We start from the raw sequence: 24,197 nt of genomic DNA, 5'->3' as shown, positions 1-24,197 counted from the left end.
CACAAAAACAGTGACCGAGCTGGACTATTGGCTGGAGGGGCATTTCCTGTTCCTGCTCCAAGGCAGAGGCTACTGCAAGGGCTGGACTGCAGGGCAGACTGGCTTTGCCCACATTCCTCTCTGAGACTTACTAGCATGGGTCGTTAGGCAAGAAACTGCACCTTACCATGCTTTGTTCCCACACTCTGTGGGGAGGATTATAGGAGAGAACACTGGGTATAATGCCCCAGCATGTACAATGGGCCTAATCACAGCCAGCTTCTGGTGGAGTCCAGGATGACAGGGGCTTCCTTCAGCCCTGTATTCAGAGAGGCTGAGAGGAACTGAACAGCCTCCTGGCTGTGACTGTGGTTTCCTTCCCCGTCAGTCACGTGGGGCTTGTCCTATCCCCAGAGCCTTGGGTCACATGGCTCATTGTGCCTGCGCTGCCAGGAGCCAGGAGCCAGGAGCAGAGTGCAAGCATGAACTCGGGGGTCAGCATGCTGAGGATCCTCTTCCTCCTGGGTAAGTGGGGACTGCAGGGATCTCTGGCCTGGGGGAGCCTCAGTGGGCAGGAAACTGGGGGAGCCTTAGCCCACTGGGGCTTGATCCCTAAAACATAACTCTGTCCCTTTACACAGATGATATTTCTCACTTTGATCTGGTAGTGAGCAATGATCTTGTTTGTCTCATTCTAGCTGCAACTTACAAATGCTTCTAGGCTAAAGGAGAATAGGAAGGGTCATGGCAGAAGGAACTTCGGGCTTGGGATCTAGAAATATCTGGGTGTAAACTGTGGCTCCATTGCTGATAAACTAGAATAAGCTTCTGAAACTCCCTAACTTTCTGAACCAATGAGATGGGAGATAATCATGTTTACTTTTTGGGATTTCGAGAGAGTTAAGTTAAATTTAATTAAGTCGAATCAAAATGCTGACATAGAATGAGAACATGTAGGCATGTAGATGCTGCTGTACAGTTAATGTTGAATCAGAATTCTCATGCAGTGAAGCAGACTGTTTGCTACTCAGAAGTATCTTTGTTTTTAAAAATTATCTTTAATGTATTCATTGAAAGAAGGAAGAAAGGAGAGAGGCAAAGACCTAAACAAAGTAGGGCCAAATGGAGAGAGAGAAATATAAAATCAGAGAAGTAGACAGAGAGGAAGAAACTCAGAGAGAGAGAGAGAGAGACAGAGACATAGAGAGATGGTTAAAAATATGCATAGATGGAGACAGAGATGGAGAGAGACACGTGGCTTTACAAAGTCCCCTCTGATATCAACTGTTGTTTCCTAAAAAGGCAGCATATGTCCCTCATATATACAAAGATGTTCCTTCCCAGAACTTGCACTGGGCCAAGACTCAGTGGGAAGCAGTCTGTCTCCAGATTAAATCTTGTGTCTCCAGACCAATAGGTTGTACCCTGAATGCAGGCAAAGTTAGTGCTGTGGGCAGGTTTCCATCTAAAGTCTGCACTAAGCAGGGGATAGCAAAGACTTTGGCCTGGGGAGTTAGCATGTCAGACAGATAGCCAGCCACATCATCCATCAGTTTACACATGGAAACAGGCCCTTGGCGGTGACTGTGAAGGGATGGCAGGCACCAGCAAGCAGCAATTAAGGGTGTGCACGGTGGTTAGATGCAGTGTGCCTGCCCAGAGATGTGGTGGAAGGTAAGAGAAGTTGTAACCCTTATTTCTGCTTTTTGACTTATCTAGATAAACAAACTAGTCTGTCCTGGTACAAAAAAAAGGAAGTTGAATTTAAGAAATCCAATGAAAAATGTGCAAATTATATAAACAGGCAATTCATTGAAGAATTACAGACAATAAAACTTTAAAATGTCCAGTCTCACAAATAATAAAAGAACTAACAACAACTCGCATTTTTTAGTGTGTCGATGTGCTGGGTGCTCTGCTGAAGATGTTACATGAGCTCATTTAGTCCCCACAGCAACTCTGTGCAATAGGTGCCACAATTACCTGCATGTTATAGATGAGGTTTTAATCACTAGGCCAAGGCATCACAGCTCGTTTGTGCTTTCATATACTATTGGTAGAGGTACACAGTGGTTAGGAGCGGGTAGCCAGTATGAGACTCCCTAAGTGTTCATCCCTGTTCTGTTGTTTACCAGCCTGGAAAACTTGGACAAAGAATTAATCCTCTCTGTGCTCAGTTTTCTCATCTGTGAGTTGGGGACACCTCATAGGACTATTGGGAAAATGAAATCTGTTACCACATTTAAAGCACTTAGCATGGGATGTGATACGTGGTGAGCACTCACTGTTGGATATGAGGGGACTCATTTATTCACTCTTCAGAGGGCAATTTGGCAAAATCTGGGTGTCAATGTAAGCAAAATGTAAGATGTTCATAACACTTCACCCAGAAATTCCACCTCCAGGAATATAACCTGATGAAATAATAGGGTAAAAGCCTCCCAAAATATTTCACAGAGTATTATTCAACACTGCTGAAACCAGAAACAAGTGAATTTGACTAAGTTAATTATGCTTTAGTATTTCCGACAATATCCAATATACTTAGTTGAAAGTCATGCCTTTCTATGAGCTGACACGAAGAAACAGAAGTGATGAAGTGATAGTTACAGGTTAGAGTTCCGTAGTAATATTTTGCATGTGTTTAGTCTTCTTCTTCTTTCTTCGTCTTCTTCCCCCTCCTCCTCTTCTTCTTCTTCTTCTTCCTCTTCCTCTTCCTCTTCTTCCTCTTCCTCCTCTTCCTCCTCCTCCTCCTCCTCCTCGAGATGGAATTTCGCTCTTGTTGCCCAGGCTGGAGTGCAATGGCGCAATCTCGGCTCACTGCAACCTCCACCTCCCGGGTTCAAGCGATTCTTCTGCCTCAGCCTCCCGAGTAGCTGGGATTACAGGCATGTGCCCCCACACCTGGCTAATTTTATATTTTTAGTAGAGATGGGGTTTCTCCATGTTGGCCAGGCTGGTCTTGAACTCCTGACCTCAGGTGTTCCACCCACCTTGGCCTCCAAAAGTGCTGGGATTACAGGCGTGAGCCACCGCGCCTGGCTATCCTTTACTCTTCTTAGGAAAAAGAATTACACAGCATCTTAGTTTCTCTGTATTGGCATTTTTCATAATGATTGTATATGTTGTTAATTCCAGTAAACAAATGTTTGTGAACAAAAAGTGAACATGACAGCCTGTTGAAAGCAAATGAAGGAAATGCTGGGCTTCCCCTTTATTGACTGGAGAAATGGGCCTAGAGCACTGTTTAGTGCAATCTACTGGCAGATGGGGGTCTGTGAGTGTGGGTGACCAGGCCAGTCACCCAGGGTGTATGAGAACTGTACCTCAGGGGACTTGGGGGGCATGGGGGCACTCTCTGTCCAGTCCCTCTGTGACATCCAGGATCCCAAGTATGACTGGGGGACCCTGGGATGAGAAGCCAGGCCAGTCTTTCCCACACACAGAGTGGGCAGAAAGTTTTTAAAGAAACAGTATTTGAATATTATTTAAATATTTTTCAAACATTGAGATTAATGGAACAGACATTTATGGAGCCAACACTCTGAATTACCAAATGTTAAACTTTTTTCTAGATATATATTTAAAGGTAGGTAGCTAAATCAATGTATCCATCAGAGAAACAGAATGTAAGAGGTGGAGTTTGGCTCTCTTCCTCCTCTTGTTTTCCTCCCTCCCCAGAGGGAGAGGCACCCCAGGGTTGGCTGTGCTTCCTTCCTGGGTTACTTTGCAGCTGTTAAAAACTGCAGGAATCTGCCATAGCATAGTTAACAAGTTGCATTATCTACCCATTCTGATAATATGGGTCAAATGCATTCATCCCAACTACTCTGCAAGTTTCCGCAGAAACACTGTCATTTATCTGATTGTTTATCCATTCCCATACTGTCAGAATTTAGGTTGTCTCTAACTTGCAGCCTGATGGCTGATGCTTCGATGAGCCCTCTCGCCCCACCTCCTGGAACCCACCTGCAGCTGTTTTTCTAGCAGACACCCCTGGCAGGGGAAATGTCGTGTGAATTCTCCTTTTATTGGATATTGCCAAATTGCTCTCCACCAGGGGATTGTGGCCACATCTGTTCCTTACATACTCAGTAATACTTGATACTGCCCAACTTCTCAATTCTTGACAATTAGAGAGGTATAAAATTTTATCTCAAAGTTTTTATTTTAGTTTGTGTGTTCCTAATTACTACTAAGAATAACTACTTTCTCTACCTTATCAGACAGCCCATTCTCCTTTTCTGTAGATTTCTGATTTTATATACCTTTCTCCCAAGTTGTATTTGATTATTGGTCTTTTATGTAGTATTCTGGATATTAATTATTTGTATGTTTCATGTGTTGCAAATATCTTCTCTCAGTATATTGCTTATCTTTTATCTTTGTGGCATCCTTTGTCGTGAGAAGTCTTTCAATGTGATGTAATCACATTTATTGGTCTTTTCCTTTTTGTGTGCTTGGTTTTTCTGTGTTAAGAAATATTTTAAAAAGTTATTTTTACTTTAAAGTGGTTTCATTTTTTATGATTAGGTCTTTAATTTATTTGGAATGTATTTTTATTTATGGCCTAAAGAAAGGATCTAATTTTAATGTTTTCTGTATGGGACATCAGTTGTTGCAATATCACCTGTGTAATAATCTTTCCTTTCTTTGCTTTGCAATGATTCTATATTGCAAATATATTCTATGTCTATTCTGTACCCATTTAAGATGTCTGAACCATTAATGGGCTTCATCTTCTGTTCCACTTTTTGCATCTGCCTCTCTTCGAATCATGCCACAATGTTTTATTTGCTATAGCTGACTAATCTTGATAGCTTGCAGGTGAAATATCTACTGCTTGTCACTGTTGTTGCTAGAATCATTTTGGTCCTTAATTCACTTCCTCTTACATGTAACACTCCTTCCTCGAAAGTGTGATAAAATTTCACTTCCTGAGAGGCGACCACGGGCCAGGGCTGCTCTCAGCACTCCCACGTGGACCCTGTTCATTTCTCAGCCCCAAGGCAGATACTTTTATTGTAGTCATGCCCATTTTTCCAGACAAGGAAACTGAGACACAGAGAGATTAAAGTAGCGGTGAGTGGCTCAGTTGGGATTCAAACTGAGGCATTTTGATGCCCCAAAGCTGAATTTTTAGCTCGAATGCCAAACTGCTTCTTAGTCAAGAATAGAAAGGACATTGAAAAAACTGAAGTGACTTTTTAACTTTTTAAAAAATTTTTTTATTTCAAAACAATTCAAACTTTCAAGAAAAGTATAAGAATAAAATAGTACAAAGAACACTCATATGACTGCCTATTTTAAATAATTTATCTTATTTGCTTGATAATATATTGCCTCTTTCTTTCTCTCTCTACACACACACACACACACACACACAGAGAAACACACAATTTGTTTCCTGAAACAACTGAGGTAAATTTTGTATACCATAGGGTTTCTTTTAACCCTTAAATACATCAGTGTTTATTTCTTAAGAATATATGTACCACAGTACAATCATCAACTTTAGGAAATTTAACTTTGAAAAAATACTTTTATATAATCTATTTATCACATTCTAATATTTTCAATGGATCCAATAATGTCCCCTATAGCCTTGGTTTTGCCTCCAGGCCAGGACCCAATCTAGGACAGGTATGGCAGGGGTGACCGACTGTGTCACATTAGCCTTCCTTAATCTGGTACGGCCCCTGAGCTTTTGTTTGTCTTTCATGATAAAGATATTTTTGAAGCACACAGCTTTCAAACCCCACTTTTTTTCCCTGCAGAACATTCCTTATCTTGGGGTTTGCCTGATAGCCCCTGGTGATTTGATTCAGCATATTCATTCCCTTCCAGAAGACTGCATGGCCAACACTGTCCTTCTCAGGTGTCCACACTTAGAGGTACGGGATGCCTGAGGAAGGCTGATGTATTTTTGCCATCCTGATAAAAAAAACCTTAAAACTAGGTTTTGGATTATGGTTGTCAAAATTCTAAATAAATTGCTACTTAAATAACAACCAATCAATATTTTTAAATTTTGCTAAAATATTGATCTAAGACTAGCTATTGAAAATATCTGGTGAAATTTCTAGGCATTTTATTAGAGGTCTGCATCTTCCTTTTAAAAAAGCTGTCATATAAAATATTCCTGTGGACTCTAATTCCATCCAAAATATCAGCTATCTATCTCAGTTTTAATTCTGTTGGCAAGCATCCGCTGAAATCTATGTATTATTATAATCATGATAATAAGAGAAATACAATATCACTTTAATTACATTCCAGGGCCTAAAACATTCTTCACTGAAGGAGCCAGAGTTATTGAAGAGAGCAGAGTCTTTTTTTTTCTCCCTTAATTTATAATGAAAAGATGGCAGAGGCCTGGGTAAAGAAAATTAAATTCGTTTTTATCTTACAAGTCAAAGTCATCACTTTATTCCTTGGGTCTGAGTCCCTGAGATCTTTGTAAAAATTTTTTCCTGACAGCTTTTCCCCTGTTCCAATTTCCTGCCAAGACAATGGTTCAGAATCATGTGGTGTGTGAATTTTAGTGAGGAAGAATCCTTGGTATATTCATTTTATTTTGTTGCATAACAAATCTCTACAAATGTAACAAAAAACGAATACACCAGGGTCTCTTGCAAGTCAGCAGAAGGTCAAGGAAGAGGCTGAAACCTCAGGTAGGCAAGAGATATTTCCTGATAGGGCAAGAATTCCCCTAATGACTTCTGCCCACTTTTTCTAAATGAATTGCTTGCTTTTTTCTCTTACTGTTGAATTTTAAGAGTTCTTTATATACCCTAGATATGAGTCCTTTGTCAAATATGTGGCCTGCAAATATTTTCTTAGTCTATAGTTTGTCTTTTCATTCTCTTAACAGGGTCTTTTACAGAACAAAATGTTTAATTTTAATTGCCTAACTTATTAATCTTTTTTTTCGTGGATTGTGCTTTTGATAGCATGTCTGAGAAGTTTGCACCAAACCTTAAGATCTCAAGATTTCCCCCTAAAATTTACATAGTTTTATGTTTTATATTGAAATCTAGGATCCATTTTGAACTTTTTTTTGTATAAAGTGTGAATTTAATCAAGGTAATTTTTTAACCTATGGATATCTAATTGGTCCAGCACTGTTGGTTGAAAAAATGATCCTTCCTCTATTGAACATATTTTGCCCCTTTGTCAAAAATCAGTTGGTTATACTTGGGTGGGGCTAACTTGGGGTTCTCTTTTCTTTTCCACTGATATGTCTGTCCTTCTGCCAATCCCACACAGTCTTGATTTTTGTAAATATATTAAGTCTCAAGGGAGTAGAGTGATTCCTTCTACTTTATTCTTCCTTTTCAAAAAAGATTTTTCGCAATTCTCTTTCCTTTATCTTTCCATGTAAATTTTAAAATAATCTTTTGTACATCTGCAAAAACAGTCTTGCTGGGCTTTTGATGGGAATTACATTAAACCTATAGATCAATCTGGGGAGATTTGACATCTTTATCATGTTGTATTTTTCCATGAACTCGGTACATGTCTCCATTTATTAAGATCCTTCTGGATTTTTTTCTTCAATGTCGTGCTGTTAGAGTTACACCTGCATAATTTTTGAGTGATCGTAAGTTGTGTTGTATTTAAAGTATTTCTTTCTGTGTATAATTGTGAGCATATGGAGACATCATTGATTTGCATTATGTTAATCTTATTGTATTCCACTACCACATACTCTAAAGAGAGTTATTTTTCAGATCTCTTGAGATTTTCTATGTTGACTGTCATGTTCTCTGCAAATAGGGTTAGTCTTATTTTTTCCTTCCTGAATAGTATGCCTTTATTTCCTCTCCTTGTCTTACTAGGCTGACAAGAACGTTAGTACTAGGTTGAACAGGTGTGGTGACGGCAAATATTCTTGCTTTGTTCCTGATCTTAGTGGAAGAGTATTTTGTTTCTCACCATGAAGTTTGATTTTAGCTGTAGGTGCTTTTGCATATATTCTTTGTGAAGTTGAGAAAGTTTTCACAATTGTTCATGGAAGCAGTTTTATGGCTACTTTGACATCTCTGTCAGATGACTCTAACTCTGTGTCATCTAGGTGATGGCATCTGTTGATTTCTTTTTTCATTCAAATAGAGATTTTCCTGGTTCTTGCTATGACAAATAATTTTCCACTGAAACCTGAACATTTTGGATTTGATGTTATGAAACTCTGAATCTTATTGAAATCTTCAATTTTAACAGGCCTCCTCAGATATCATTCTGTGGAGAGAAAAGGGGCATTTTCTCATAATTGCTAGAGGGGTGGAGCTTGACATCCTCTCTGGCCGCCACTCACACCTGGTGGGAGAAGGGCTCTGTGTTACTGTGGGGTGGTGTGCAGGCTAGGTTCTAGGCCATCGCTCTAGAACCTGCTCAGTAATTAGCACTTGTTTGAGTCAATTATTGCCCGAAGTGGAACGTCAGCCTCGGGCTTGTGTGGGCTTCCCCTTTGGCCCTCGCAGATAGCACACTGCTGGGAGTGCCCAGGCTCATCACTGCTCTTCATGTGTCCCTTGTTGACACTGTGGGGTGGGGGTAGCCTCGTGGCGGCTGGGCAGCGGAGGACGTCCTGACTCTTTCCTAGCAGGAAGGGTGAGAGGCACCTTGTCACTGCCAGGAGCAGGTGGAAGAGCAGGATCCCACAGGGTCTCCACTGACACCCCTGGGGGCGGGGACTTTTTCATTCGTTGGGCATGAAGCCCTCTCTTCCCCGTGTGACCCTCTGTCACCACCCTCATTGGGAAGTGGGGGGCTCCTTATAACTGACCAGTGAGAGTGGAAGCCCAGGTCTCCACTCGGCTTCTGTTGATGAGGCTGTGGCTTGGGGTGAAGGACAGTTTTTTCTGTGCTGTTTGACTGTTGTGGAGTGGTTATCACCTAAAAGTCTTGTCTTCCTAGGCTGCACCTTTCCCAGTCTTGGCTCGTGGGAGCTGGCTTTTCTTGGGGCTTCTGCGTCTGTGCCCGTTGGCATTACAGGGTTGCCAGCTTCTCCGGTTCCCATCTGGGACATCTGAGGCAAAAAGAAAACCCAGAAATTCACTGCCCTGTTATTCCTGGGTTCTGAAGGTCCCTAGCCAGTCTGCCTTCTTCTCTCCATTTTTGGCTGTCTTTTTATATATGTTTTTAAATATAATATTTAGGGGTTTTAGCTATGCTTAGTGAGAGGAATAGGGAAAAGTAAACCTATTTCATCTTTCCAGAAAAGTAAGTTTGAAAAGAGTTCTGGAGGATGGGTGATTTGGAGTAACGCTCTTTGCGGAGGGGCCCTGGGCTGGCAAACCTCCCTCAGACACACAGTCCTGATTCTAGAGGCCCCTGAAGGGGGTCTTCCCCATGGGGTGAAAGAAGGAGTGGGGATATAGGCAGAATGCCTGCTGGGGAGTCTGTGATCCTCAATCCCTGATGAGGGCCACAGCTGGGCGGCTGTAAAGCCCAGCCCTGCAGGCCAACACACACTCAGCAGACCTTTTCACTAGCTCCCAAATTAAACCATCTCCACTTCCTCTTTAAAGTCACTATAAGCATTGTTGTCACACCTAGACCCTCATTTATCCACCACAATTGCTTGAACTGCTCCCTTTATTAAATTTGATCCCATGAAATAACTGGATAATGGTTCTTAGTGAGATGGACTGGGCTAACTCTCCCCTGCTTGTCTGAGTGAAGCAGATGGTCAGTTGGGGAACTCCTGCCTGGACCCCAGCTGCAGCCAAGTCCTGTTCACACCTTTGCAAACTCTCTGGCCATGTTATCAAGAAGTCACTCTTCAGGGCAAGAGGTGAAGGACCTGGAGCTGGACCCACAGGCTGTCTCAGAGGACTGGGACACACGGACACCCAGAACTTTCTCTTTGATTAAGCAAATATTGATTTTCACCAAGGTCTACTGGCACATGAAGATAAGTAAGTCAGGCTCCAACCTGAGGAGCTGACTGTCTACAGGGGACAGTTGCAATGCAGTGTGTTAAATACTGAGATGAAGGACTCACAGAAGAAGAAAGAGAAGCTCTTGAACCAAACTAGAGTATCCAGGAAAGCTTCCTAGAGGAGGAGTCTTATTGAATGCTAATTGCTTACATCTCTGCCTAGGTGAAATCCTTCAGCAGCTTCCCATTACTGCCAGCACATACTAAAGTGTTTACTGTGTCATGGCCTCCTAGCCCTGTCACGAGCCATCCTCTGTTGTTCCTGCTCCCTGGTCTCAGGGAACATCCATCAGGTTACTGTCCAGCCTCCTCACATGTCATCTGTTTTGCATGGGATGATGCTGTTCCCCTCCAGGGCCATAGAGATACTCCCACTCCCCTCTGTACTATCACCACCATCAGGGGAGAGATCTGGTCTTGCTGGGCCATCGCTCTAGAACCTGCTCAGTAATTAGCACTTGTTTGAGTCAATTATTGCCCGAAGTGGAACGTCAGCCTCAGGAGCCAATCTGCAAGAATGGGACAGGTGGCCTGGCATCCTAAGAGAAGACAGCCTCTGCTGAGGCCTCGGGCAAGGGCAGCACAGACTACGGGGTGGTGCAAGAGGGGAGAATGAGAGGTGACATGGACCAGCAAAAGAGGAGGGCTTGATGAGCCCTGGGAGGACATTGGGCCTCATTCTGTAGGATTTTAAACAGCCTTACAGGAAGAGTGCCCGGCTGCAGTGCCCCAGATGGGTTGGAGGCAGGGAGACTTACTAGGAGAAGGCAAATGGATAGTCCAGGAGAGGGGAGGCTGGCTGGATTTGTCCCAGGCCACGCCAGCAGGGTCATGTTGGCTTCTGAGGCCCCAGGGCATCCATCTCTCACAGCCACTTCCCCGAGGCAAGCAGTGTGTGGCCTGAGGTCAAGGTGTGTGGCTGAGAAAACTGGTGTCCATCCCAGCTCCTGGCCAGCCCATGCTTAGCCCCACCGACAGACAGTGTTGGACATGCCAGGACAGGGCTGTGTGCCAAGGAGGGCTGAGCAGACCCAGGCAGGGCTCCCTGAGCTAACCCTAGCGTCCTAAAGAAAAGAGACCCTCCCAAACTGCAGATGAGCCCTGATTGTTGAGTCACATGTGACACATTAAGATACTTTGGTCAATTTGTAATGACTGTTCACCCTCCATGCTGCTGTGAGACTTCCTCGGAGCCAGTGACTCAGGCTCAGGCATGGAGCCTGAAGAGGTCATGTCACTTCCTGGGGCTTTTCCATGAAAAGAGGCCACTGTCCCCAAGAGAGGCCCTTGTCCTGACACTGGCTCTAGGACACCACATACACACATATATGCAAATGCAAAGACTTTTTTTCTTTTTTTTTTGTCTTGTCAGGAAATGTTTTGAGAGTTCAGGAACCGGGCCAGCACTCAGGCAAAGAGAGAGGGACGTGTGAGTGCAATGGCTTAGTGCAGCTGAAAGTGAGGACCCGAGTCGGGGAAACCACAGCCTGTGGCTGACCTGGGAACTAGGGAAGGAGGGAGGAAATGCTTTTATTTCAATTTCCAAAAGACCAGATTCCCAGATAACTGCACTTTCTCCTTCCACCTGGTGGTTTCCTTTGGGGACTGAGCATTGCCCAGAACTCTAGGAGAAAACCAGGGCTTGGGTAAGGGAACTTGCTGGTGAGTCTGATGGCTCAGGCCCCACCCTTGGTCCTGGAGGGTCTGTGGTTCAAGGTGGCCCAGGCCAGGCCTGGCTTCCTTCTGCTCTACCCATCTGACCCTGCCTCCCCTGGGGGCAAACAGCAGGGCTGCACCTCTCCCTCTGGAAGGGACCCCTGAAGAGTAGACTGCAGGGCCCTGGGGTCAGGGGGACTTCGGCTGGACCATGCATGGGGCTTGATCTATAACTTAAATATTTAGACATGTGGCATGCTCTAGGCTCTGCAAATGTCAGGAATTGCCTTAAAAAGCTAAATAGAGTGGAGATGCCTAGCACGGATGCTGGTGCCTCGCAGGGTTTACAAATGATCTGTCCTGGTAAGTGGAGGCCGATGGGTTTACTAAGGGGCTCTGGTGTAGGCTGTGTGCTGCCGTTTCCTCTGCAGCATCATGGCCCCTTTCCTATGGTCCAGGACAGCTGTCATCCCACAGCCCCGCTCCCTGGATGTGCACTCCCCTCGGTCAGGTCCCTCAGGACTCCAGAGCAATGCTTCCCAGAGGCTGAAGAGCACAGCATGAATATTGCATGAATAATAATAACCCCACCACTTAGCGGTTATGCAATGCTTTCCTCTTCCACAATACTTTACCATCATTAATTAGTTATTCTGCACGGCTTCCAGCCTCCCCTGCTCTCTCTGCAAGGCATGCCCTGAGAGTTGCTCCTGCAAACGGGCCTGTCCTGGTCTGAAGCACCAACATCAGGTGGCCAGGCCCCTCTTCACTGGGATTGTACAGGCTATGGGAGGCCTTGGTTTGGCCATTTCTCGAAACAGCAGAGACCGGTGCCCTTGCTGGAGAGCGCCACCTCTTTTCTGACCTGAGCATCTTCCCAGAGTGCCTCCCGGTGTGCTTGGCTCCCCATTTCACTCATGGCCCCATGAAAGTGGCAGACACCCGTCTCAGGTGGTGGTGTGCTTGCTTGTAGAGTGCTGCCTGCACCTCACTCTGTGCACACACTCCTTCCGGGGACTTGTCCAGCCATGCTCTGTGTGCAATGGAGCCACTGAGCTGGGAGCCATGTTGTGTCTGGTCCAAGGCTGAGTAATGGGTGGCAGAATGGGGACTCAGATCTCTTGGTTTCAAATACCCTTCCCTCCCACCCACCATGGGGGTCATGGTGAGGTTTCAGATCCCCACAGAGAGGCTCAAAGGTGGGGCAAGTCCTTTCCCCAGTGAGTAGGGTTGGCTGGGTGTCCGGCTGTGGGGCCTCTGATCTGGCCCTCCCTGGATACCATTGTCCACCCAACCACGACAGCCTCAGGCTCCTCCTTGTTCCAGAACCCCCGTCTTCCTCAAGGCTTCAGCAGCCCCTTCCCAGGTGTGGCTCAGTGCTCACATGTGTCACTACCCCTGGTCAGAATGGACCTGGGACACCTGGCGGAGGTGGGGGGGCCCTGCCCCCTTGGAGGAGCTCCTAGGCCTGGTTCAGGCCCAGGCCAGCTCCCCGCCTCCACCCCTCCATTAGCCTGAAAAGGTATTGATCAGTTTGGCTTCTGTGAGCTGAGTGTTTTAATCCCACTGTGTGAATCTTTAAGAATTAATTAGCAGAGTGCTCAAGAAAAACAAAGTGGGCACCAGTTTTGATACCTCCTGGTCACCCACTGTTATTGTTTCCCTCTTAATTATCATGCTATTTCTGGAAGCTAGAGGGAAGCTCCCTGGTGCATCTCAGCCTGAGGTGGCCTCTGCATGGCCCTCCGTGGCCTCCTGCTTCTAGTTCCTGCCCAGGGTGGCATGCGGTGAGGAGAGAAGGCACAGAGGCATTGTAGCAGGCAAGATATGAGTGGCCAAGCACTCCCACCTCTGGGAGTGGAGTGGCCACAGGAATCTCCCCTCTGCTTGTCTGAAAACCTTATCTGACAGTGCCGGCCACATCTTATGCCAGTAACCCCAGCTGCTGTGACCCTGCTCAGCTTCCTTCTTTAGCTCTCAAGCCCTCTGTACCTTCTTGAATCGCCTGGCCTTTGCTTGTACCTTGTCCTCTGCCTGGTCACATTCCCTGTCTGGGCACGTTCCATTCCAGTCCCTGCTACCACCTCACCGAGACTTTATTAGCTCCAACTGGTCCTTTTGTTTTTAATTTAAATAATGATCTCTCCAGGGGAGCTTCTGCGACACCCCCAGGCTGGGTTAGGTGCCCGCCTTGGCCCACCTGGCTGGCTAATCACTGTACGTTCACGCATTAGCAAGGATCGCCATGTGTGGAATTCCTTAATCACTGCCTGTCTTCCAGAAGCCTTAGCATCAGGGGTCCAGGGGTCCTGCGCTGGAGTTGCCAAGCAAGTGGTCTGCTCTGACACCACACTTGTTGTCTTTCCGTGGATGGGGGGCGGTCCATGGAAATCAAGGAGTTGTCTAAAAGCTCCCAGAGTCCCCCTCACACCACTCCCCACCACTGCTTTGCATACCTTTTTCCTGTGTGTCCCTTTTGTACAGCTTCGCCAGGTAGGTTTGGGTTCTGCCCCAGCCTAGTTCCTTGCACAGAAGGCAAGGACCACAAACAGGTTAGAGTCACGCTCTGATAAGACTGGAGGGTGATTGAGGAAGAGAAATCTCAGGTGGTTCCGGGGCTTGAGATGGGGACTCTGAGGTTTCTGCAAGTCATGGTCTAGAAGGGTCTAGACTCCAGCAAGAGCCAAGCGATTCTGGAAGTAGGAGGACTGTGTAGCCAAGGACCGTGCACCTATGCCCCTGCATTCTGCTTGAGAGAGGGCTGAACAGGTGCTATTGCACTTGGGGTAGGTGCACTTCATTTCCACTTTCAAACAGCCCCATGGAGTGCCTGAGAAGCAGACCCATTTGTGAGCCCTGAGGCAGGGGCAGGGCCCGCCGGCACCCATATCACTCAAGCCAGCTAAATTTAAAAAGTATAACTTGCGTTTCACTCTGACCCCAGGGTCCACTAACATTGCAGGGTGGCACAGGATAAATGGGCAGAAAGGCAGGAGTTGTCTCTGGAGAGTCTTTTATATGTCAGGGTCCTGCATCCCCATTTTCGATGAAAAAAGGGAAGCCCAGGATCAGTCTGCTGTGTGAAGCATAACTGGGCTGTCTCCCTTGACTCTACACATCCGATTTCTTTTCTGAGCCTCTTGGCTCAGAAAAGTGTGTGCCAGCCGGGCCTCCAAGGCTCACAGTGGGCTGGAAGATGGAGCCACCACAGTGTACATGGTCTCAGAGCCACAGGGGAAATGCTATCGCCCCCCTTCTCTCTCTGTGGCTGAACTGTACTTGGATCCTGAGCTCCGTACCACTCAGTACTTACACTAGATCTTATCTCTTCAAGCCATTTCTGGTTTAACACTCAGTTCAGACTTCTCCCATCCACCTTTCTCGGCATCCCCCAGGAGAAGAGTCCAGCTTCCGAGGGCTCTCATGCATCATCTTGCTCTTGGGAGAAACAGCTTCCTCTGGGTTGTTTGTGGCCTTCATGCCATAGAGCAAGCTGTAGACTGGGGCCAACAGTGCGGGGGAGAGGTGTGACACATGGAAGGGGTTATCCTGGACTGACAAGAGCAAGGGGGACTTTCAGAGGAGTGGCTTTGAAGGATAAATAAGCACTTTCCACAGGGATGAGGGAAAAGCATTGCAGCAAAGAGAGCAGCAGCCTGTGCAGAGGCCAGGAGCCGTGCGTGTTGCATGGCTCACACATCCCAGTCCAGCTTGTGTGGGGCTGTGTGGTGTAGCTCCTCCTTCACAGCCAGCCTTCTCTGCTCCCATCTCCCAGTCTTCAGTGATGCCCTCTCAGGACCCACTACTGAAGTCATTAGGACTCCTTTGATTACAGATGACAGTTACTGAGCTCAGATAAGAGTAAGAAAAAGAAGCTATTTCCTTACTGAGGGGACTCAAAAGTCCAGGGAGAAGTGCTTCAGGCACAGCTGGATTCAGAGGCTTCAAAGCATCTTTAGGACTTGGTCTGGGCTCAACCTTCTTCAGCAGGGACTTCAGTCTGCAGGTTCCCTGCAGTGGGCAAACTCAGGCCTCCCTTGGCCCCATAGCTCTCAGCTCTGGAAGACATTCCTGCTTCTCAGTTTCCCCTGAGGCTCTGAGTTGGGTGTCACTGGTCTGAATTGGATCTTCTGCCCCACCTGTTGACCAATCACAGTTGACAGGAGGAAGAAATGTGCTAATTGGTCAGGCAGAGTTCACACATTCCCCAGGAGCCAGCCCTGTGGGAGTCACGTGGAGTCCCTCCTGGTGTGCTTGGCTCCCCACTTTGCCCATCACCCCTAGAAATTGGCAGATGCCCGACTCAGGTGGTGGTGTGCTTGCTTGTAGAAAGGCAGCTGCCACTTGCACCTCACTCTGTGCACACACTCCTTCTGGGGACTTGCCCAGCCATGCTCTGTGTGCAATGGGGCCATTGAGCTGGGAGCCGTGTTGTGTCTGGTCCAAGGCCACTGGCTGAGCAGTGGGTGGCAGAATGGGGACTCAGATCTCTTGGTTCCAAATATTCTTCCCTCCTACCTATCATGAGGTCATAGTGAAGTCTCAGATCCCCACAGAGAGGCTCGAAGTGGAACAAGCCCTTTCCCCAGTGAGTAGGGTTGGCTGGAGGTCTGGCTGTGGGGCCTCTGGTTGCTCAGAGGAAAACTGAGGTGCTAGTCAGGAGAGGAAGGCAGGCCATGCACCAGTGTCCACCCTGCACCCTGTTCCCACTTCCTCCAGCTTGTGAGACTGAGGCTTGGGGAAGGTGCTGAGCTTTGCCTGTGACACTCTGATCTTTTCTTCAGTGTAAATCTTGTCTCCCTGGTCACTCTGTGAGCTCCTTCATGGGGGACTTGGGTCTCTGGTTGCTCTTTGATTTCTCCTAGGCACAAGGGCCCCCTGGAACACCCTGTAGGCTCTTTATTTACATGTGTGAGCCCTCTTAGGAGAATAAGGAAGCCTGTCCTAGACATTCAAAGCCGCTTCCTCTAGCTGAGAATGTTGGAATTCATGAGCTCTAAAGTTAGGAGCCATTCTGCAGCATTTAAGTCCCAAGATGACTATGGCTGGGCATCATTGACAAACACTTAGGGCAGCCTCTCCCTATTTTTAGTTCAAATACTTATAGAACGACATCTGAGTGCACGCACGTCTACTGGCCCACAACTGGGAATCCTACAGCCTGATTCTGCCCAAATAAGGGTGGCAAAGAGTGCCAGTCCCCCATCAAGGGTGGACCCAACAGGTGGACAGCTCAGAGAGGCCTGGATGCCGGGGATGGGCTCTCAGCAGGTCAGATTCCAAGTGAGATGGGGCAAAGCTAGGCCGTGCCTTCAGCTCCCTCCAAAATAGCTCATCTCAGCTTGTGTAGATCAGCCCTGCCATCTTCCTCCCCAGGAACTGGGGCGGCTGCCCTCCAATGTTTCTGGGGGACCATAAGACAGAGGGACATCCACTCTTGCAGAGGCCTCCTTGCTGTTGGGAGAGCCACTTACAGAGCAATCTGTGTGCTGCAGGCCTGAGGTGGGAATGGCAGCTACGAGGGGGCTGGAGCCCACTATTTTGTCAGGGAGGCACAGAGTACCAGGTCCAAATGGGGCATCAGGGAGAAAGCAGAAATTCTAGAATCTACAGCCTATCGAGTGCCCTTGTGCAAATTAGGAAAAGCTCCTATGGTCAGAGGCTGATCTGACCACACATGAAAACTACACAGGTGGAGGCTGTGGAAAGCCCCCGCATCTCAGCAAGCCCTCTGGAGGTAGCCCTCTGCCCTCTGCTCTCTGCTCTAGGCAGCAGCAAGAGCTGTGTTCTGGCTCTCTGACCCTGCCCAGTGTGAGCAGTTCAAGGGAGGCAGTCAGCCAGACTTGTGCAGTCGGTGGTAGCAGTCAGATGGGATGAAGCCAGATTTGGCCAGAACTGTGCCTACTATGGCCTCAGCACATCTACAGGTTAGAAGGGTGCCTGCTTCACACAGCCTCACCTCAGCCCCATAGGACTCTCCTGTGTGGGTGCCAAGCTCCCTCCTCCTTATTGCATGAGATCTCGGAGAATTCCCACAGAGAAAATGCAGTGCAGCTCCTGCTGGTCTTCGTGGGCTTCCTCCTGGGGTCTCCCACAGATCTAAATGCAGCCGAGGCACTCTAGAGACCTCTGGCTATGATGTCCAAGCAGGCCTGCTAGGGCCAGCCATCCTCCAGCTACTTTGCAGAGCCAGGGGACATCAGTCAGTGCTGGAGGCTTGCAGGGGGTCTATGGCCCAGGGGGCCCTCCCCAGCTCATGACCCTAGCAGGATGCAGGGGCAGGGCCGGCCAGGCTGCTGTGCTGAGCATGGACCCTCACCCAAGGGCTCATGAGTGTGTGGAGTCACAGCTCCAAGCACAGGAGGGCTGCATGGAGGGATTTCCCTCCCTGAGGAGGGGAAAGGCTGCCGCCGAGTGGCCGTGGGGCTGGCTCACAGGAAGGGCTGGGCCCTTGGCTGTTTGAGTGCACAGCTGGGTTATCCACCCACGTTGGTCTCCCTGCAAGTGACTCAAGGTGTTTGTGGAGTGGGGGTGGCAGTGGGAATTCACTCAGTCCCAAAGTCAGACCGCCAAAAATAGAGCCTCTTTGGGGCCAGGGATTAGGGGAAGCCTCACAGCTTGGAGGGGACACAGGATGGGACATAGAGGATGGTGTCTAAGGGACTGGCCTCTTTTTGGGGCTGAGCTGAGCCTCAGCCAGGGGGTCCCAGCCACAGAGAGGGGCAGAAGGAGCCGAGGGTTCAGGGCAACACATTTGGGGGGTGAAGTCAATGAGGAAGGACGCAGGACAGCCCGGCAAGAATGGAGACCGTGATGCTGCTGGGGAAACCAAGGCCAGGGCTGGGGCCTTTTGGTGTTAGGGCTTTCTCCTCTTCCTTTCTCTTCCCTCCCAATGATGGTCTGAGTGACTCAAGCACAGCCAGAGTGTGTCTCTTGAGTGTCTCTGTGTGTACCTCTGTCTTTCTCGCCCTTTCTAACCTGTGTCCTTCCTTCCTCTCTTCTTGGATTTCATCTCAGGCTAGCATGAAGTTTCCATGCCAACGCTGCAGGTGAAAGCAATGCCCACCAAGAGAGGACCGGAGGGAGAACCAAGCAACATGCTAGTGTGGCAGGGGGAGGGCGTGGGGTGAGGCTGGGGCTCAGGGGTCTGGCCCCACCCACTGAGGCCCTGCCCTCCCCTGTCCTCCTGCCTTCTGCCCAGTAAAGGCAGAGAGAGATCAGAGGTGTCAGGAAAGAGTCCCGTCCCAGGAAAGGGTGAGGGTGTAGCACACACAGCTCTGAGTTGGGAGCGTCAATCTGGAAATGTGCTCCCACCCACAGCCTTCCATTGAATATTATATATATTCCATTGAATATAAGCCTTTGCCCCATGTCCGGAATGATGTTCAACCTAGCTGGAGCACCAGGATTGAATTAAAAAAAAAAAAAAAACAAGAAGACAATGGAATGAAGCTGATTGGGGCTTCAGAGAACAGACAAAATCAGGGTCATATTGTGTGCGGTGGTGTCTGTGTGTGTGAGCAAATGTGCTCACATGGGGTTTGTGATCTGTGGGAAAGAGAGAAGATAAGTCATTGAATTTCCAAAAATATCTGTGATTAGAACAAAGCTGGGAACTTTTGCTTTAGAAAAAGCTTGGGAAGCTTTACCAGTCTAAAAAGTTAGACTGCTGGAAAAAATTCTGAACTCTTAGCAGGACAATCCCTCTCTCCACCAAACACACACAGAGCAAAGCTGTCCCCTGCAGAGCTCCAACCTCCCACGCCACTCTGGGCATCACTGAGTGTGGTCAGCAGACAGGGTTGGGTGGAGGATGTCTTTGCTATGATGCTTCCTTCATCATACCATCTGGTCTTTCCCAGTGAAGTCGCTTGCTTCCCTTTATGAGAAAGAGGAGTGGTAGCACACTCTCCTGCCTTTGCCTGCAAGTTTGAACGTGAGACTCAGGCTTGAATCTCACCATTTGCCCATCCCCAGCTCAAGTCCATGCAGCCCCAAGGCTTGATGGTTTTGGTGGTGTTGTATCTGTTAGTTCACTGGATTCACGTTCGCGTCTGTAGGCCTTCCTGGACTCTCAGTGCAAACCTGCCACTTCCCACTTATCTTGGCTCTTGGGCACATTAGCAAGACCACGATGCCTCCCGTTCCTCATTTTGTGAATGGCAATAATAACAGTACTTATCTCACAGAGTTGTTGCTGTGAGTATTACATATATTAATGCCAGCACCGCACCCAATGTCCGTCTCAAAGTAAGTGGCCAATAAATGTGCACATTTCTCTCCAAGGACCTCACCTCTGGATTGCTATTTTGGGGTGCTGTTTGTGAGCAATGTCTCCTGTCTTAAGGTTTCAAGGCCTGGCTAGAAGAGTGAGGGACCCTTACAGCATGCTCTTTTTCCTTCTTTCCTTCCTTCTTTCCTTCCTTCCTTCCTTCCTTCCTTCCTTCCTTCCTTCCTTCCTTCCTCCCTCCCTCCCTTCCTCCCTCCCTCCCTCCCTTCCTTCCTTCCTTCCTTCCTTCCTTCCTTCCTTCCTTCCGTTCACCAATGTCTATTAATGCCTCCTGTGGGACAAGCACTGCATCAAATGCTGGACACTATACCACGCAGCCCAGGGCGAGACCAGCCAGAAGAAGTATTGATGTGTTAATATGTGAGAAGCTTTTAGGACAGTGCCTGGTGCAAACTAGTGCTATGTAAATGTTGTTACATATTGACATGGTCAGTTATGGCCAGCAAGCACCACGGCTGCGGAGCACACTGGGATCAGCTCACCCAGGTCTGGGGAGTCAGGGAGGAAGTGGCATGGAACCAAGACCAGGTAAAGGAGGAAGGGAAGAAGATGGGGTCAGGCAGAGGGTGTGGCCCCGAGGCAGGAGATGCCCTGGCTGTGTGGGGAACTAGAAGCACCAAAGCCCTGCTGGATTAAGGAGGGCCTTGGGAGCCACAGGGGAGCCTGTGGAGCAGGCTTGGGTCAGAGTTCAGGTCTTGGAAACTGTGCTGAACAGCTGACTGAACTGCATTGGGTGGAGACGCGTTTCTGATCTGAGTTTTGAGGGGAGTTCTGATGTCTCAGCAAGGCTCCAAGACACTCCATGGCAATTGGGAGCCCACCTCTGTGCTCCTGGCGGGTACCTGGGGTAGGCTTTCCCAGTCCTCTGAGACTGGGTGGCTGGGGCCACAGCCAGCTCTGTTCTAACCAGGCTCTGGGGTTTCTTTCTTTGCAGATGTAGGAGGAGCTCAAGTGCTGGCAACAGGCAAGCCCCCTGGGGCTGAAATTGGTAGGTGGCTGCCCATGTTATTCTGTGCACAGGGTCAGGGGCAGGAAGGAAGCTCCCAAGACATGCAGGCAGAGGGCTGCACTGCTGGAATTGGTTCCCTGCTGTCAGCATAGGAAAAGGGGCACCCTCACCTCCAGGCCCCCCGAGTGGCTGACAGCTCTATTTTGGGGGAAAGGCCTTGCATTAAAGCTTGTCCACACAGGGGACATGATACCTCAGGGCCACAGATGCGTGGCTCTAGCACCCACAGAGCCCTGTCCCACAGCCATGGGCCCTGACAGCATGCTTTGCCAGGCTCACAGCCTTCATCGGTGCCTCCCTCCACCTGCAAGCTTCCAGCCTCTCTGCCCCTTCAGGGCCTCATCTGCTGGCCAGGCTCAGTCTGCAAGCCTCACCCTCTGAGAAGGCTCTGGAAGCCCACGACTCCAGGCCAACCCAGCCTCTCCCGTCATGAGCTCCTTCCCTGTCCTCCCCAGCTGACTGCAGGCTCCTCAAAGGCCAGACAGGCCTTATCCATTCTCCTGCAGTGTTCACCACAGAGTAGGCAATTAACACACACCCAATAGATGAGTGGATGAATTAACGAAGGGATCAGTGAGGAAGGGCTAGGAGGCTCAGGCGGCCAGAGAAATGAGCCACTCACCATCTGGGGCAGGGGTAGCCAGGTGAGCTTCAGGGAGCCTAGAAAGGTGGGAACAGCTTCTACAGCTGAAGGAACCAGGGATGGTGCTTCTGAAGGAGGGGATGGGGTGCAGGCAGAGGCTAGGAGCAAAGGGACTCATGGGAGAGTGGAAGGTGAGGCTGGCCTCAGCCGGTGGGAGGTGGCGTGTTAAGGGCCACCTGCATGCTTTGGACCTCATCTGGAATGTAGAGGGAGCTGCAGGTGACTGAAACCCGGTGTTCAATTCCTCCCTGCATTTCAGATTTCAGGTACGCCCTCATCGGGACTGCTGTGGGTGTCGCCATATCTGCTGGCTTCCTGGCCCTGAAGATCTGCATGATCAGGAGGCACTTATTTGATGATGACTCTTGCGACCTGAAAAGCACGCCTGGGGGCCTCAATGGTGAGGGATGTGGTGCTCGGACCTGGCTCTGCCCCACCCAGTGAGGCACCGAGGGCCACTCCGTGATGCTGGCTACAGCAAGAACGAACCCACAAGCGCAGAGCCCAACAGGCTGTAAAGGAAGGCAGTGACCTCTCCGTGTTTCTGTCTCTCTCACTGTCTCTTTGCCTCTGTTTCTCTTTCTTCTGTCTCTATCTCTCTCTGTCTCTCTATTTGTGTTCCTTTTTCTGTCTCTCTTTCCATCTCTCTGTCTTTCTGTGTCTCTTTCCCTCTGTACTTTTCCTTTCAGTTGCTCTTGGAAGTCCTGAGAATCACATTTCCTGGAGAAAAGTGGGAGAGGAACTAAAATTGGCTTCACACAGAAATTTCTGTTCTCTCATCCAAACGATGAGATCAAATAAACCCAGTCCCAGTAGGCATCAAAGTTGGTCCTAAGTGTGGGTGGATGGTGGGAGGTTCTGTTGACGTTGCCGGTGTGGGTCAAGATGCATTTTTTTTTCACACATTGGGAAAGTCCTTCTCAAAGCAGTACTGAGTAGCCCCTCAGATAGAAACTGAGCTGGCTGACGTGCACCATGGCACAGCCCTCCGCCTCCTTGGCACCCAAAATGCAGTATTGGTTTGCATCCCTTCTCTCAGGGTATCACCCCCAGACTCATCCTCTATTGTATTAGATGCCTCAGTGCAATGACGCTGCAGTTTTCCATGGGGTGCTTCTCGGGAGAACAGAGCCTCACTGTCTTTCTGGAAGATGTGATTACGATCCGTGAAGATAAGCAGAAGGGGCTGGTCTAGGCCAGGAGAGGAGGAGGCTTCCCAGATGCTGGCATGTGCATCGCCTGAGGGCTTTAATAGGCCATGGGAGTTTGCTTATCCTTGAGTTTGCTTATCCTTGTGTATCCCTACAAATAAGGGGAGGAAACAGCCTCTTCATCACATAGCAGCTAGGCCCCGGATCTCTCGAGGGCATCCGTGAATGAGAGGACCCAGGAGAGGGAGGTGAAAGTTCTAGGGAACGCTCTGCACCTCTTGTCACAGGACCCCCTTCCTAATGCCCGGCTTTCTCTGTTTAGACACCATCCCGCTAAAGAAGAGAGCCCCAAGGTAAGGTCACTGCCCACACAGTCAGGGAGGGTTATCGTGTTCTCTCCTGTCTTGGCCGTGCCACTCCCTTGCCTGTCATCCCCAGCCTTCTCTGCACTCTGGCATGCTTTCTAGGTGACTAGAATGCACCTTGTGGCCCCCCCTCCTTACACTCTCTCCTCTTCCGGACCAGTGGGCAGGTGTCACAAGAGTGAGGGCCATAGGATACAGCCGTCAAAGGCAATAGGGCTCGCCTCTGCACAGCCTGGATTAGATCCTGTTCCACCCCCACTCAGACCCCTTCAGTGCATACCCCTGACATTCAGAATGAGGCCTCCAGCCCCTGTCACTTGGGAGGTCACACGTGGTTTGTCCCAGGTTTCTGGGCTTCCTTGCTGGCATCAAGGTACCCTGCTCTGCTGCGCAGAGCCCATGTCCTCAGGGATGGTCCTGCCTTGGGACCTTTGCACTTGCTGTTTTCTGTCATTGGAATGCTCTTTGCCAGAAAGCTGCAAGCCTCGCCCCTCTTTTCCTTCAAATCCCTGCTTCAGTGTCACCACTGCATCATAGAGGGCCTATTTAAGGTACAATCCCCTCTCGACTCCAACCACCATTCTCTTCTCTTTGCTTGGCTTTAGTTTTCTTTATAATTCTTTGCACTAGTTGATGCTATATGACATATTGATTTGTCTATTTTGCATGGGTTTTTTCCTAAAATGTAAGCTCTGGGCAGGTAGAGTCTTCCTTTTCACTTCTGTAGCACAGCACTTAGCACAGTGCCAGGGACAAAGTGGATACTTGCATATGTGTTGAATGAATGAATAAGTAAATGAACATGAGGCCATGGGCCAGATGCCGGGGGTCAGGGAGAGAGAAGTAGGACAATCTCCCTCAGTCTACAGAGGAGACAGGCAGGTCCCAGGTGGTGGCTGCACAGTGGGGGTGGGGGTCCTAGGAGGGCTATGGCAGGCTAAGCATGTGTTGCCTTGTGTCTTGGGGGTGCAGAGGGCTGCATAGCCACTAGGAGGTGCAGGGGAGCCTCAGGCTACGTGTGGAAGGACTAAGAGAAGCTCACGAAGGCAGAGGGAATCCTAGTATATGTAGGCAACATGGGTAAAACCTGCAGCTGGCAGACATGCTGTGTGGCAGAAGCAAGTGTTTCATGTGGAAGGAAGGGCTGGAGAGATAAGT

General features: G+C 48.7%; 1 protein-coding gene across 3 annotated transcripts in view; it reads left to right on the top strand.

Moving 5' to 3' along the window:
• Nucleotides 1-413: 413 nt before the first annotated feature.
• Nucleotides 414-24,197, top strand: part of TMEM273 (transmembrane protein 273) — a 33,606-nt gene continuing 9,822 nt past the window's right edge. Inside the window, exons 1-5 of one of the 3 annotated variants that reach the window (XM_032142146.2) lie at nt 414-504; nt 20,806-20,859; nt 21,783-21,923; nt 22,997-23,027; nt 23,434-23,590. In XM_032142146.2, coding sequence (XP_031998037.1) covers nt 462-504; nt 20,806-20,859; nt 21,783-21,923; nt 22,997-23,027; nt 23,434-23,590 — 426 coding nt within the window. In that variant the 5' untranslated portion in view covers nt 414-461. The remainder of the gene's footprint in view (nt 505-20,805; nt 20,860-21,782; nt 21,924-22,996; nt 23,028-23,433; nt 23,591-24,197) is intronic. The other 2 variants (XM_032142154.2, XM_032142189.2) reach the window with 2 other exon arrangements.

The sequence above is a fragment of the Hylobates moloch genome, unplaced genomic scaffold (genome assembly GCF_009828535.3).
Source record: "Hylobates moloch isolate HMO894 unplaced genomic scaffold, HMol_V3 SCAFFOLD_3, whole genome shotgun sequence".
Lineage (NCBI taxonomy): Eukaryota > Metazoa > Chordata > Mammalia > Primates > Hylobatidae > Hylobates > Hylobates moloch.
Note: the sequence above shows the minus strand (reverse complement) of the source record. Positions and strands in the feature narration are given on the sequence as shown.